General features: G+C 43.3%; 1 protein-coding gene across 4 annotated transcripts in view; it reads left to right on the top strand.

The window, feature by feature from the left end:
• Positions 1–13,907, top strand: part of EFR3A (EFR3 homolog A) — a 174,112-nt gene that overhangs the window by 46,367 nt on the left and 113,838 nt on the right. For 2 of the 4 annotated variants that reach the window (XR_014444029.1, XM_083144867.1), the window contains exon 3: positions 13,714–13,784. Coding sequence is in view for 3 of the 4 variants with exons in the window: in XM_083144867.1 (XP_083000993.1) it covers positions 13,714–13,784 (71 nt within the window). In the remaining variant the exon portion in view is untranslated. Of the gene's footprint in view, positions 1–4,461; positions 4,642–9,468; positions 9,531–13,713; positions 13,785–13,907 lie in introns of those variants that run through there. The other 2 variants (XM_083144869.1, XM_083144868.1) reach the window with 2 other exon arrangements.

The raw sequence follows: 13,907 nt of genomic DNA, 5'->3' as shown, positions 1-13,907 counted from the left end.
ACTGGGAGAGAGGTCTGACTGCTACTGTGTGCTGGGCTGCGGAGAGAGTAGTCAGTCCACTCTCTCCCTGCATGATGTGTGGGGGAGAGTGACTGCACCCACCCTCGCGCTGCCTTCTGTGCCACCACCGCCCACAAGATCTGACAGTGGTGCCCCCCCCCCCCTGGTCCCACATAAGCTATCATTTTTAAGAGAGGGTTATGGCCACACCTTCCAGTTTTGGCCACACCCCCAACCTGTATCGCCATCTGGAAGAAATGTCAGCACCCCTGTGGAGAACATGACAAGTGTTTTGAGTGTGTGTGTGTGTGTTTTCTTCCTAGGGGACAATGTGTGTGATTTTTTTTTTCTCTGTGGGGACCATTGTGTGTTTTTTTTATAATAAACATATTGACAAAATTAATAATTTTGTATATAGATACACTGGCCCTGTATATAGGCCCTTATTCTGGTTCACTTGCAAAGGTAAATTCCTTCTCAAATGGACAAAACCATGTGCACTGCAGGTGGGGCAGATGTTACTTATGCAGAGAGAATTAGCTTTGGGTGGGCTTTTACTTCAAAGTGAGAGATATATTGCAGTGTAAAAATAAAGCAGTCAGTATTTTCCCTGCACCGAAACAAAATAACCCAAATATAATCCTCTCTGCACAAGTTACATCTCCCCCCCCCCCTGCAGTACACATGGTTTTGTCCAGTTGAGAAGGAATTTGCCTTTACGAACAAACCAGAATAAGGGCCATAGTGCAGAGGGTGAGAACAATGGGATGACAATAAGTATGTGAACTGTTGTTGAACCACCTACAAGCAATTCAAAGTTCAAAGAACACTTTTAACATTATTATTTTTTTCAACTCAATTTTCTTTTTGCTTTTGGAAGAAAATTAACAACATTTTTTTTTTTTCAACTTTATTACCTTGATTAGAAGAACACCAATCATTTCGCTTGGGGGTTAAACGTAACACTGTTACTTAAAATGTCATAGAACTCAGGAATTCTGCCAGTTCCTGGCTGCTATTTACTGTACATCAGCTGAGGTATATAATATATATGTCACCTTCTTTATTCATCGATCAGGAATGACTGCTCGCTTGGAAAGATGGATATAATAACACAGCAGAATGCGGTGCCGTAGATAAATCCTTGTCATAAACATACCGTAAAGGGTTTTAACTTAGTGGCATAAACAAAACCCCAAACAAAATAAAGCGCGTGATTTATGAAGGGAAGGAGGCAGAGGCGCTACAGTATGTGCTCAGAAAACAGCAGACTGGGGGGAAAGCGACTGGATTGCTGCGCTATTAACTGTGATTGAATGCGATACCTTGGGGCTTCATTTATGTGGAAATGTGAGCAGGAGGGATTGTTGTACTGAGAAATAATACAAGTCTGCTAGGCTGCAAGGAAGGGAAAACATCATCAAGATAGAGGTTTCATTAATATTCGTTATCAAATTAGACATAATTGGACTTCACAGTGTGTTCGTAAAAAAATAATTTCTTTTTTCATTTTTTTGTTGTTGTGATTTATTATTTTGTTAGGATTTGTTGGGTTTTGGTATTTTTGTTTATTGTAACCTGCAAGTGTCAATTTAGCTATCAGTGTAGACAGTGGCGTAACTAGGCCTCCACAGCCCCCGCCATGGCGGGGAGGCGCAGAGTAACTATGGGCGCCGGGGGGGCTGCGGTGCTATAGTTACCCGCTGCGCTGCTGCCCGGCCGCATCTTCGGTCACTGTCCCGTCACTCGCTCCCGGCGCCGGCTCCTGCTGATAATGAGTTTTGGCAGCCATTTTCTAAGAGTCACTTTTCATTATCAGCAGGAGCCGGCGCCGGGAGCGAGTGACGGGACAGTGACCACAGATGCGGCCGGGCAGCAGCGCAGCGGAGACTGGAGCAGTGGAGCTGAGGGAGACTGGATGCCGCTCTGTCAGGTATGGGGAGGGGGAGGGGGAGGGGGGGGCGCCGAAATTTTTTGGCGGGGGGGAGCAAATTATATAGTTACGCCACTGAGTGTAGAAGATGTCAACGAATAATGCCTGGTACACACCAGAACAATACGGGTCGTGAGCAGACTGAGACAAGCAGATGTGTGGGTGCCGGCCACAGACCTGATGGAGGTGGCGGAGGCAAGCAGCAGGGTAAGGCAGGGGTGGGGTTACAGGCTTTATTTTACATGCGGGGGGTAGGCAGGCAGGCTTCATTTTACAGGGGGTGGGGGAGCGCTGCCGTAATTTCCGGGGGGGGGGGGGGGCTTGTTTTATCGTTACGCCACTGCTATTACATTTGTGCTTGGTTCAGATTTTTATTCAAAGCCGATGTTCACTTAGCTGAGCATTTATCGCAGGGTTGCCTACCCTCCTGGAATGGACAGGAGGCTCCCGGAAATCATGTCCCCCTCCCGGCCCCCCCGGAAGGTGGGCAACCCTTCCGGATACAGGTTCCAGCCCCCGAATTCCCTTGGCCGCAGCGGTAATTTACCGCTGCTTTTTGGGGGAAGGAGGTGGGGACAAAAATGCACATTGCGTCATTTAGCCCCGCCCCCTCCTTGAAGACCCGCAAATTGTGTGAATTGCCATACTGGGGGTGGGGCTTGATGGCGTCAACATCAGGCCAACATCAGGGCCGGGTTACCCGTACACACTGCCCAGCAACCCGGGTCTGACTCGGGTAGAACCCTTCTTTTTACCCGGGTTGGGTTGCAGGGTTGCTGTACCCGGTATTTTTCAAAAGGCCCTTTCACACTGCACAGTGACCTGAGTTATTTGTGCAGTGTGAAAGGGGTATTAGGGGCCGACTTATTAACAATACAAGTTAAAAGCCCCTCAAAATGACGGCTTCTGCAATGTTCTTTCACTTTGAGCTGTGACTGTTTTTACGTTCACTTTGACAGTTTTAACTTTGGACCGTCGAGTGGCCTCTAGTGGTCAGTGGTGATATTTCACCTCATATAGGTGAGGAGTAGTTAGCCTGTTATATACACTCATCCTGTGTGTATATAAATCCTCCTGGGGCTCTCTTCCCTTCTACTGATCGGCACTTCCACTGGGCGGAACGGCGCCGCTGGTGTATGAGCCCCTTTTGTGAGCTGTAGAATAATATGGTTTTAGATTTTCATGATAAAAAGAAGGGTTTAAACTGCGCTATACAGATACATGCAATAAATACGTTCAATAAAAACACAATGCTTTATTATAAAATAAATGTAGTAAAAATGATATTAAACTTTGTGATACCATTAAAAAGTCAATTGTGTAAGGCTAAGATGGAAAAATTGTGGGAAGCTGGTCCGGTCACAGGAGCGGTGCAGATGGATATCCAGGTGGGGGCGTGTCTGTACAAGAAGGTCCCGACGCGTTTCGCTGGAACCGCTTTTACAAGGTGACACTCTGTGTACTGGACTGGTTTATATGGATTCAGTACTGAATCCCGGCGGTCGGGATCCCGGCGTTCAGAATCCCGATGCCGGAATCCCGACAAGGGGGGGGACGTGGATCGCCCCCCCTTGCGGGCTCGCTGCGCTCGCCAAGCAGCGGGCCCGGTGCCTCGCTACGCTCGGCACACTAATTTATTCTCCCTCCAGGGGTGTTGTGGACACCCACGGAGGGAGAATGTGTCGGGATTTCGGCGGTCGGGATTCCGGCGTCGGGATTTTGAATGCCGGGATCCCGACCGCCGGGATTTTAACTGCATCCCGTTTATATACCCAAAAATAATTAGGCAATAGTGAACACCTGTTGCATGTTAATTGCTGAAGTTTCTTAATTCCTCACTATATGGAGACATATAGCCCTTTGAATAGGAGACAGAAATTTACATAATTTAATACTTTTTATTTTGAAACAAGTACTGAAAAACCGTTTCAGATTTTTCACCTGGGAATTTACTCCCCTCCCCCCAACATGAACCATAGATATAGTGGGAGATAAACTACTAAGGGGTATATATTTACTAGCGATGGTATTGAGAATATGTTACCTTAATCATATTCAACATATCATTTATCCAGCACTGTCTAGAATATAATTACTACAATCTGGTTGGTTGCTATGGGCAACATCACCACTTCTAAAAATTTGCACTTTTGTAAATATACTCCTAAACCTTGAAGAGAGATAATAAACCACCAGCCAATCAGCTCCTAGCTGCCATGTTACAGGCTGCATTTGACAAATGGCAGTTAGGAGCTGATTGGATCTTATCTCTCTCCAAAGCTCTGCCCTGTAGCAGCCCCGCCCTTATCTCTGGTACGAGCCTGTGGACTGTATATATCCTGTCAGGCTTCACAAACATGGCCGCCACACTCACGTACTGTTACCTAAGCACTGGTTTTCCCCTAGTAACAAGAACACTGATTGAAAGTGACATACCAGCACACGCTGCCCGGGCACAACAATGCTGTCAGCCAATCGGAGGAGCCGTCTAAGGTGCTGCGGGCCCTGGCTCTATTGTGTGACGCACTCCCATTGGCGGAGGTGCTGTCACTCTGCCGGTAGGCTGTGAGTGCTGTGAGATTGGGGCTGTCTCCTCCTGACGCAGCAGCAGGGAAGTGTGAGGCTGAGTGATCCCTCATATCCTGCTTGTTTCCGGTGTATACTGCCTGTGTGTGGTCTCCGATACACTGCCCTTTGCCAGCCGGGAGGTAGGTGTTGCTGTGTATTGTCTGTCACACTGCTGCCAGTATGAATGTGTGCTATGCACATGGGGGACCCAGGTGACTCCCCAGTCCCCACCTCTCATGGTTTGTCCCTGTGTGTTGCTGCTTAGCTAATGCACAGTACAGATCCCCACGGTGTGCTAAACACTTCTCTCAGTATGTCTGTCCCTGTCCATCTACACCAGGCATGTCCAACCTATGGCCCTCCAGCTGTTTTTAAACTACAAGTCCCATCATGCCTTACCACAGTTTTGCTATTAGGGAATGCTACAACTGTTGCAGGGCATGCTGTGATGTGTAGTTCCACAACATCTGGAGGGCCGATGGTTCCCCATCCCTGATCTACACAGTACCACCTCCAACGCTATACTAATTCATTCCCAGTATTTGTGTACATTCATCTACACAGTGCTACTTCCCGCTGTATACTAATTCATTCCCAGTATGTGTGTACGTTCTTCTGCACAGTGCTACTTCCCCCTGTATACTAATTCATTCCCAGTATTTGTGTACATTCATCTACACAGTGCTACTTCCCACTGTATACTAATTCATTCCCAGTATTTGTGTACGTTCTTCTGCACAGTGCTACTTCCCCCTGTATACTAATTCATTCCCAGTATTTGTGTACATTCATCTACACAGTGCTACTTCCCACTGTATACTAATTCATTCCCAGTATTTGTGTACGTTCTTCTGCACAGTGCTACTTCCCGCTGTATACTAATTCATTCCTAGTATGTGTGTACATTCATCTACACAGTGCTACTTCCCGCTGTATACTAATTCATTCCCAGTATGTGTGTACATTCATCTACACAGTGCTACTTCCCGCTGTATACTAATTCATTCCCAGTATTTGTGTATATTTATCTACACAGTGCTACTTCCCGCTGTATACTAATTCAATCCTAGTATGTGTGTACATTCATCTACACAGTGCTACTTCCCTCTGTATACTAATTCATTCCCAGTATTTGTGTATATTTATCTACACAGTGCTACTTCCCGCTGTATACTAATTCATTCCCAGTATTTGTGTATATTCATCTACACAGTGCTACTTCCCCCTGTATACTAATTCATTCCCAGTATTTGTGTACATTCATCTGCGCAGTGCTGCTTCCCGCTGTATACTAATTCATTCCCAGTATTTGTGTATATTCATCTGCACAGTGCCACTTCCCGCTGTATACTAGAACATTCCCAGTATTTGTGTACATTCATCTACACAGTGCTACTTCCTGCTGTATACTAGAACATTCCCAGTATTTGTGTACATTCATCTACACAGTGCTACTTCCCTCTGTATACTAGAACATTCCCAGTATTTGTGTACATTCATCTACACAGTGCTACTTCCCGCTGTATACTAGAACATTCCCAGTATTTGTGTACATTCATCTACACAGTGCTACTTCCCTCTGTATACTAATTCATTCCCAGTATTTGTGTATATTCATCTACACAGTGCTACTTCCCTCTGTATACTAGAACATTCCCAGTATTTGTGTACATTCATCTGCACAGTGCTACTTCCCGCTGTATACTAATTCATTCCCAGTAATTGTGTATATTTATCTACACAGTGCTACTTCCCTCTGTATACTAGAACATTCCCAGTATTTGTGTACATTCATCTACACAGTGCTACTTCCTGCTGTATACTAATTCATTCCCAGTATTTGTGTACATTCATCTACACAGTGCTACTTCCCGCTGTATACTAATTCATTCCTAGTATGTGTGTACATTCATCTACACAGTGCTACTTCCCGCTGTATACTAATTCATTCCCAGTATGTGTGTACATTCATATACACAGTGCTACTTCCCGCTGTATACTTATTCAATCCTAGTATGTGTGTACATTCATCTACACAGTGCTACTTCCCTCTGTATACTAATTCATTCCCAGTATTTGTGTACATTAATCTACACAGTGCTACTTCCCTCTGTATACTAATTCATTCCCAGTATTTGTGTACATTCATCTACACAGTGCTACTTCCCGCTGTATACTAATTCATTCCCAGTATTATTTATTTATTTATTTATTAGCAGTTTCTTATATAGCGCACACAGATTCCGCAGCGCTTTACAGAGAATATTTCACCATTCACATCAGTCCCTGCCCCAGTGGAGCTTACAATCTATATTCCCTACCACATGTACATGCACACACAGACATTCTAGGGTAATTTTTGTTGGAGTATGTGTGTACATTCATATACACAGTGCTACTTCCCGCTGTATACTAATTCAATCCTAGTATGTGTGTACATTCATCTACACAGTGCTACTTCCCTCTGTATACTAATTCATTCCCAGTATTTGTGTACATTCATCTACACAGTGCTACTTCCCTCTGTATACTAATTCATTCCCAGTATTTGTGTATATTTATCTACACAGTGCTACTTCCCACTGTATACTAATTCATTCCCAGTATTTGTGTATATTCATCTACACAGTGCTACTTCCTGCTGTATACTAATTCATTCCCAGTATTTGTGTACATTCATCTACACAGTGCTACTTCCCACTGTATACTAATTCATTCCCAGTATTTGTGTACATTCATCTACACAGTGCTACTTCCCGCTGTATACTAATTCATTCCCAGTATTTGTGTACATTCATCTACACAGTGCTACTTCCCGCTGTATACTAATTCATTCCCAGTATTTGTGTACATTCATCTACACAGTGCTACTTCCCACTGTATACTAATTCATTCCCAGTATTTGTGTATATTCATCTACACAGTGCTACTTCCCTCTATATACTAATTCATTCCCAGTATTTGTGTACATTCATCTACACAGTGCTACTTCCTGCTGTATACTAATTCATTCCCAGTATTTGTGTACATTCATCTACACAGTGCTATTTCCTGCTGTATACTAATTCATTCCCAGTATTTGTGTATATTCATCTACACAGTGCTACTTCCCTCTGTATACTAATTCATTCCCAGTATTTGTGTACATTTATCTACACAGTGCTACTTCCCTCTGTATACTAATTCATTCCCAGTATTTGTGTATATTCATCTACACAGTGCTACTTCCCTCTGTATACTAATTCATTCCCAGTATTTGTGTACATTCATCTGCGCAGTGCTGCTTCCTGCTGTATACTAATTCATTCCCAGTATTTGTGTATATTCATCTGCACAGTGCCGCTTCCCGCTGTATACTAATTCATTCCCAGTATTTGTGTACATTCATCTACACAGTGCTACTTCCCGCTGTATACTAAATCATTCCCAGTATTTGTGTACATTCATCTACACAGTGCTACTTCCTGCTGTATACTAATTCATTCCCAGTATTTGTGTACATTCATCTACACAGTGCTACTTCCTGCTGTATACTAATTCATTCCCAGTATTTGTGTACATTCATCTACACAGTGCTACTTCCCCCTGTATACTAATTCATTCTCAGTATTTGTGTACATTCATCTACACAGTGCTACTTCCCGCTGTATACTAGAACATTCCCAGTATTTGTGTACATTCATCTGCGCAGTGCTACTTCCCCCTGTATACTAATTCATTCCCAGTATTTGTGTATATTCATCTACACAGTGCTACTTCCCGCTGTATACTAATTCATTCCCAGTATTTGTGTACATTCATCTACACAGTGCTACTTCCCTCTGTATACTAGAACATTCCTAGTATGTGTGTACATTCATCTGCACAGTGCTACTTCCCTCTGTATACTAATTCATTCCCAGTATTTGTGTACATTCATCTACACAGTGCTACTTCCTGCTGTATACTAATTCATTCCCAGTATTTGTGTACATTCATCTGCGCAGTGCTACTTCCCGCTGTATACTAATTCATTCTCAGTATTTGTGTATATTCACCTACACAGTGCTACTTCCCGCTGTATACTAATTCATTCCCAGTATTTGTGTACATTCATCTACACAGTGCTACTTCCCCCTGTATACTAATTCATTCTCAGTATTTGTGTATATTCATCTACACAGTGCTACTTCCCGCTGTATACTAATTCATTCCCAGTATTTGTGTACATTCATCTACACAGTGCTACTTCCCGCTGTATACTAATTCATTCCCAGTATTTGTGTACATTCATATACACAGTGCTACTTCCCCCTGTATACTAATTCATTCCCAGTATTTGTGTACATTCATCTACACAGTGCTACTTCCCGCTGTATACTAATTCATTCCCAGTATTTGTGTACATTCATCTGCGCAGTGCTACTTCCCTCTGTATACTAGAACATTCCCAGTATTTGTGTACGTTCATCTGCACAGTGCTACTTCCCGCTGTATACTAGAACATTCCCAGTATTTGTGTATATTCATCTGCGCAGTGCTATTTCCCGCTGTATACTAGAACATTCCCAGTATTTGTGTACGTTCATCTATGCAGTGCCACTTCCCTCTGTATACTAATTCATTCCCAGTATTTGTGTACATTCATCTACACAGTGCTACTTCCCTCTGTATACTAGAACATTCCCAGTATTTGTGTACGTTCTTCTGCGCAGTGCCACTTCCCTCTTATGACTGTACTCCTATGTATTGTGAAAGCCAGGTCTATGGGAAGCTGTATAGTGCTAGTTTCCAATGTCCGTATAGCAATTGTCACTTTCAGTGTAACACAATGTTCCGCTTGCTTTATACATGATTACGTTGAAGAGTTTTTATTTTTTTATTTTTTTTTAATATGAAGGTTTCATGATGGTCGTGTCTGGTTGGGGAGGGGGTGTATGGTCCATTTACATGCTATACAGTGTGATATGTGTATGTATTTGCTGCAGACTGTTCCTGGAAGATAATCTTCAAACTTTGGACTGCTTACACCTAATCGAGGGTACACACGGTGAGATATCCTCTATTTTTCTATAACATTTGCTTATACCCCTTTCACATCGCACTTTTAAAACGGTAAATTGCCGATTTTTTTTCATTTTAAAACGTTTAAGTCTGCACTGTGAATGCACCAGAGCCGATTTACCGTTTAAAGTTAACTGGTATTTCGAACCGTGTAAAAAGCAAAGTCCTACACGGTTCCTTGCCGTTTTTTGAGCAATGTGAATGTGTACAATGTGTCTGAAACGGTATTTCAGGCAAACAACACAAGCTACAGAGCAGTGATAGGCTGTCCCCTTTATAAAATGACAGGCAATGTTGACACTCTGGCTTGAAACGTGTTCGGGTTGAAACGGTTTGACTGCTATGTTGAATGAGACTTAACCGGTATTTAAAATGGTAATCTGCGGCAATGTTAAGGCTCTGACCCGTTTTAATTACCGTTTTAAAATACCGGTTTTTAAAACGTGTCGGCGATGTGAAAGGGGTATAATAGAAGCAAAGTCGAATCGAATAGAAAATCGAATGGGCATCAAATGTTTTTTCTACATTCGATGCTGATTGAATCCCAATGCGCGCTCCCGTGTAGTGTAAATCATATAGAAAAACAGTCTTGGCAGGCAAGACTATATGCTGCAGTACAGATCTGTACTAGGGGTCCAATAGAAAATAAAATCTTACCATGTGTGTGCAATAGTCTTGTCTGGCAATACTATTTTGCTATTCAGTTTCCTCTATAAGTGAACGCGCATTGGGATTGAATTTGCATTGAATGCTGCTACAAGCATTCGATTTTGCTTCTACAATTGAAAAATAGTTCATATCTCACCGTGTGTACCCTCTATTAAAAGAGAATGTTCCTCCAGGAGGGGGCAGTGTGGTAGGCACATATGCGGTATGGCCAGGTGGGAAGGTGGGTTAACGGGGGGCGAGGGGGGAGCGCAGAATCACAATCGCATTATTGTGGTTCTGCCCCACTGCACAGTGCCAAAGAAGCAGTTATTGTATACCTAATGGAAGGGGGGGGGGGGGGAATCAACCCACAGACCACCCACCTTACTCTGTTGTTAAGCGTTCTTCAGAGTAGCTCTACTCAGTTTTCGGGAGCCTCGCCGCTTTTCTGGGATTGTAGACAAGTTTGGTTATATATTGTTATTTTCCTTACTTTATGTTTCTCAGTGTCTGTGGTCACTAGTAACAATTATTTATCTTTTATCCGGAAAAATCAGTTTGGAAAATCCAAAAAGAAAAGGAATTGTTACTAGATTTGATTGGTTTGGAAGATAGCAGTGTAAATAAACGTACTACTATAGCAGTGTGTGTGTACTGTATATTCAGGGGGAAAAAAGGGGGGGGCAATAGTGTAATTCAATGGTGCTGTGAAATTATAACGCTATAACAAAAAATTACATATAGAACGTCCCTCAGAACCTCAAGAAGAGCCTTTTTGAATGGATGCAGTTCCAATGTGTGCAAAAGATGTTTCCCAAATGTTCTTTCTCCTTTGTAAACTTTTAATTTGAACTTTGTGGTTCAGATTGGCTCAATATAGGAGAAAAAAAACCTGTGTGAAATCTTTACAACAAAATAAAGGGCGATAATGAAAATAAAATATATATTCCTCCTATGTGATTTATTTTTTATTTCTTGCGCACCTCACTTTGAGAGGTGAGAAATCATCTCAAGGTATCTTTCCCCAAGGTAAAACTACCATCAGCTGGAATTTTTACTCTTCCAGTTTTCATTTGTTTTTATGGACGAAGTACTTTATTGTTGTTTGAGGCCCCCAAAGTTTTTTTTTTTTGTTGGGGGGGGGGGGGGGTGTTCCTGATTTGTTTTTATCATAACCTTTTGTTTTTATCATAACCTTTTGAAAAATTGTATCTGACATATGGATTTTTGTTCAAGACCTAAGAATTGTTCCATGGTTATATAAAGATAAAACCCTGATGTGTCTGGAAATGCGACACCCATTGTCAGTAATGGTACGCCTATATTTCTGAAAAACTGTATTCTAAACTGAAGAAACTGCGATATTCATTTATAATCTACAGTACCACATACTGTAAATAAGTTAGAAATTATCTTTACTTTGCATACCTTTTTGGAGCACTTGGATATCGCATCCAGGTTTTTGAAAGCTCCTATAGTCGTGATACCTGAAAAGACACCACTAGATGTTTGAAAATCACCTGACTTCCCGTGAGCGGGGTACGCTTTTCTTCTGGTTGGTAGTTTTACCTTGGAGAAAGATACCTCAATATGCATTCTCTCCCCTCATTGTGAGGTGAGCTAAGTACGCAAAAAAAATGAGAAAGAACATTTGGGAAACATCGTTTGCACACATTGGAACTGCATCCATTCAAAAAGGATCTTGTTGATGTTCTGACCGACGGTCTATGTATTTTTTTGTGTTATAATTTCACAGCGTCATTGAATTAACCTATTGCCCCTACCCCCCCCCCCCCTCCCCCTTTTTTTTTTATTCTGCATTGCACTGTGTGAAGATGTAGTGATATATTTGGGGTTGTAGCTCTTTAGGGTTGAATTGCACCGTCCTAGGTATTGATATTCAAACTTTTTTTGAGCTTGTAATCTAACTTGCCAACGTCACAGCTGGTGCCTAGGGACGGTGCTGGGCTTCCCCCCCAATGGCGCTGGTTAATGTGCACATCGTCTTCATGCGGCGGGGATGGACAGGCAGGCTGTTCTAGCATGACGCTGCGAGAGGGGCAGGGCCTCCTAAAACAGCCTAGCGGGAACACTATCTGCAGAAGAAATGAAAGTGTTTTTGTGGTAAACAGTGTAATGTAGCATTTTGTATGCAGATGTGTCCACAGTCACACACTGAATATACACATGCGGCATATCCTATTAATCAGCAGAAGCTGCTTGTGCACCATATTCACTCCATTTGCAAATAAAATACGCTATGCAATTCACCTGCAATTTTGCTCTTTTCCTGCAATTGCGGCGATCCGTCGCAGGAAAAGAGCTCAAATTGCAGGTGAATGAAAGGAGGACCCGTGCACATCGGACTGGAGCCTCCGAGTCGCACTGGCTGGGCAGACCTGTTAGCAAGGCTGCACATGGACATAACCGTGCTGCACTGCAGGTGGGGCAGATGTAACATGTGCAGAGAGAGTTAGATTTGGATGAAGTGTTCAAACTGGAATCTAAATTGCAGTGTTAGAATAAAGCAGCTAATATTTACCCTGCACAGAAACAAAATCACTCACCCAAATCTCTCTCTCTCTGCACATGTTACATCTGCCCCACCTGCGGTGCAGCATGGTCTTGTCCATCTGCAAAACTTGCAGCCTTGCTAACGGTTTTGAATCAGGCCCATTAGATCAGCGACACTAGACAGAGCATTTACTCTATATAATATTTCCGGTTCTCCGCGGCCTCTGTCCGTCTCCTTCCGGCACACCAGACCGTATAATGCGGTTTTCTGTTCCTCTGCCCTGTGTTACATTGTAGTCAAGTAAATCCTATACAGTAATGCTGCCCATACACTTGTGAGATATTGCATGCAATCATTCAATTTCGACCACATCTGGCCGATGAATTGAATGATTGTATGCATTTTTAAGGGGATATTCGACGTGATGCGCGGGCATGCCGGTCGAATGTCGGGTCTCAAGATCTTATGTTCTGCACATAATATTTCTCGAATTGGAGGAGCAATCACACCTGGTTTTATGTAGCGCAATAAGTAGTGCTAGCGGGCGGTGGGGGTCAGTCGGCGGTGGTGGCAGAAGTGTTTAAAACACTGTGCAGCCCTCTGATTGGCTGACCACTGACTGACCCCCGCCACCTGCTAGCGCTTCTTGCGCTACATAGCGCCGCCCTCTGCCCGCCCTCTTCCAGCACCCAATGTGCCATCTCAAGATGGCATGCGACATCGGGTGCTGCAAAGGGGGCACTTTAGCACCACAAGATGCGATCGGGTTTGATGGACATCGCACTGCGATGTCGCATAGAATCCGATCGCACAAGTGTATGGGGAGCACTAGTTGATGAATTGTATGTTCCAATAGCGTCATGTGGTATTTCTGTAAGTGTCATATGGATAGTCGGATCAGGCCCTGAGCTTCCTGTGGTGTGTTAGTGACTTATCCGCACGTCCTTCAGGGATCAGAACTGTATTATGTCACCTAATACCTTGTGTAATGTGTTTTATTTGCTAGGTTTCGCGCTCCCTCCTCTCCTGGAACAAAGGCGGGCTTACTGGATAGACCGTGTAATAAGATGCCGGCAGGTAAGGGTCCCCGGCTTCATTTTAAAAACAAAACTGTTTAAAGGGACAGTAACCCTAAATATGTATGTAATGTTTCTTCTTTCATTCGCTTCGAGCCCAAGTGGGGCTGACCCACCAAAAGGT

Source organism: Crinia signifera, chromosome 5 (genome assembly GCF_055691185.1).
Source record: "Crinia signifera chromosome 5, ASM5569118v1, whole genome shotgun sequence".
NCBI classification, from domain to species: Eukaryota; Metazoa; Chordata; class Amphibia; order Anura; family Myobatrachidae; genus Crinia; species Crinia signifera.
The sequence above is the reverse complement of the archived record's forward strand: the minus strand, read 5'-3'. Positions and strand labels throughout refer to the sequence as shown.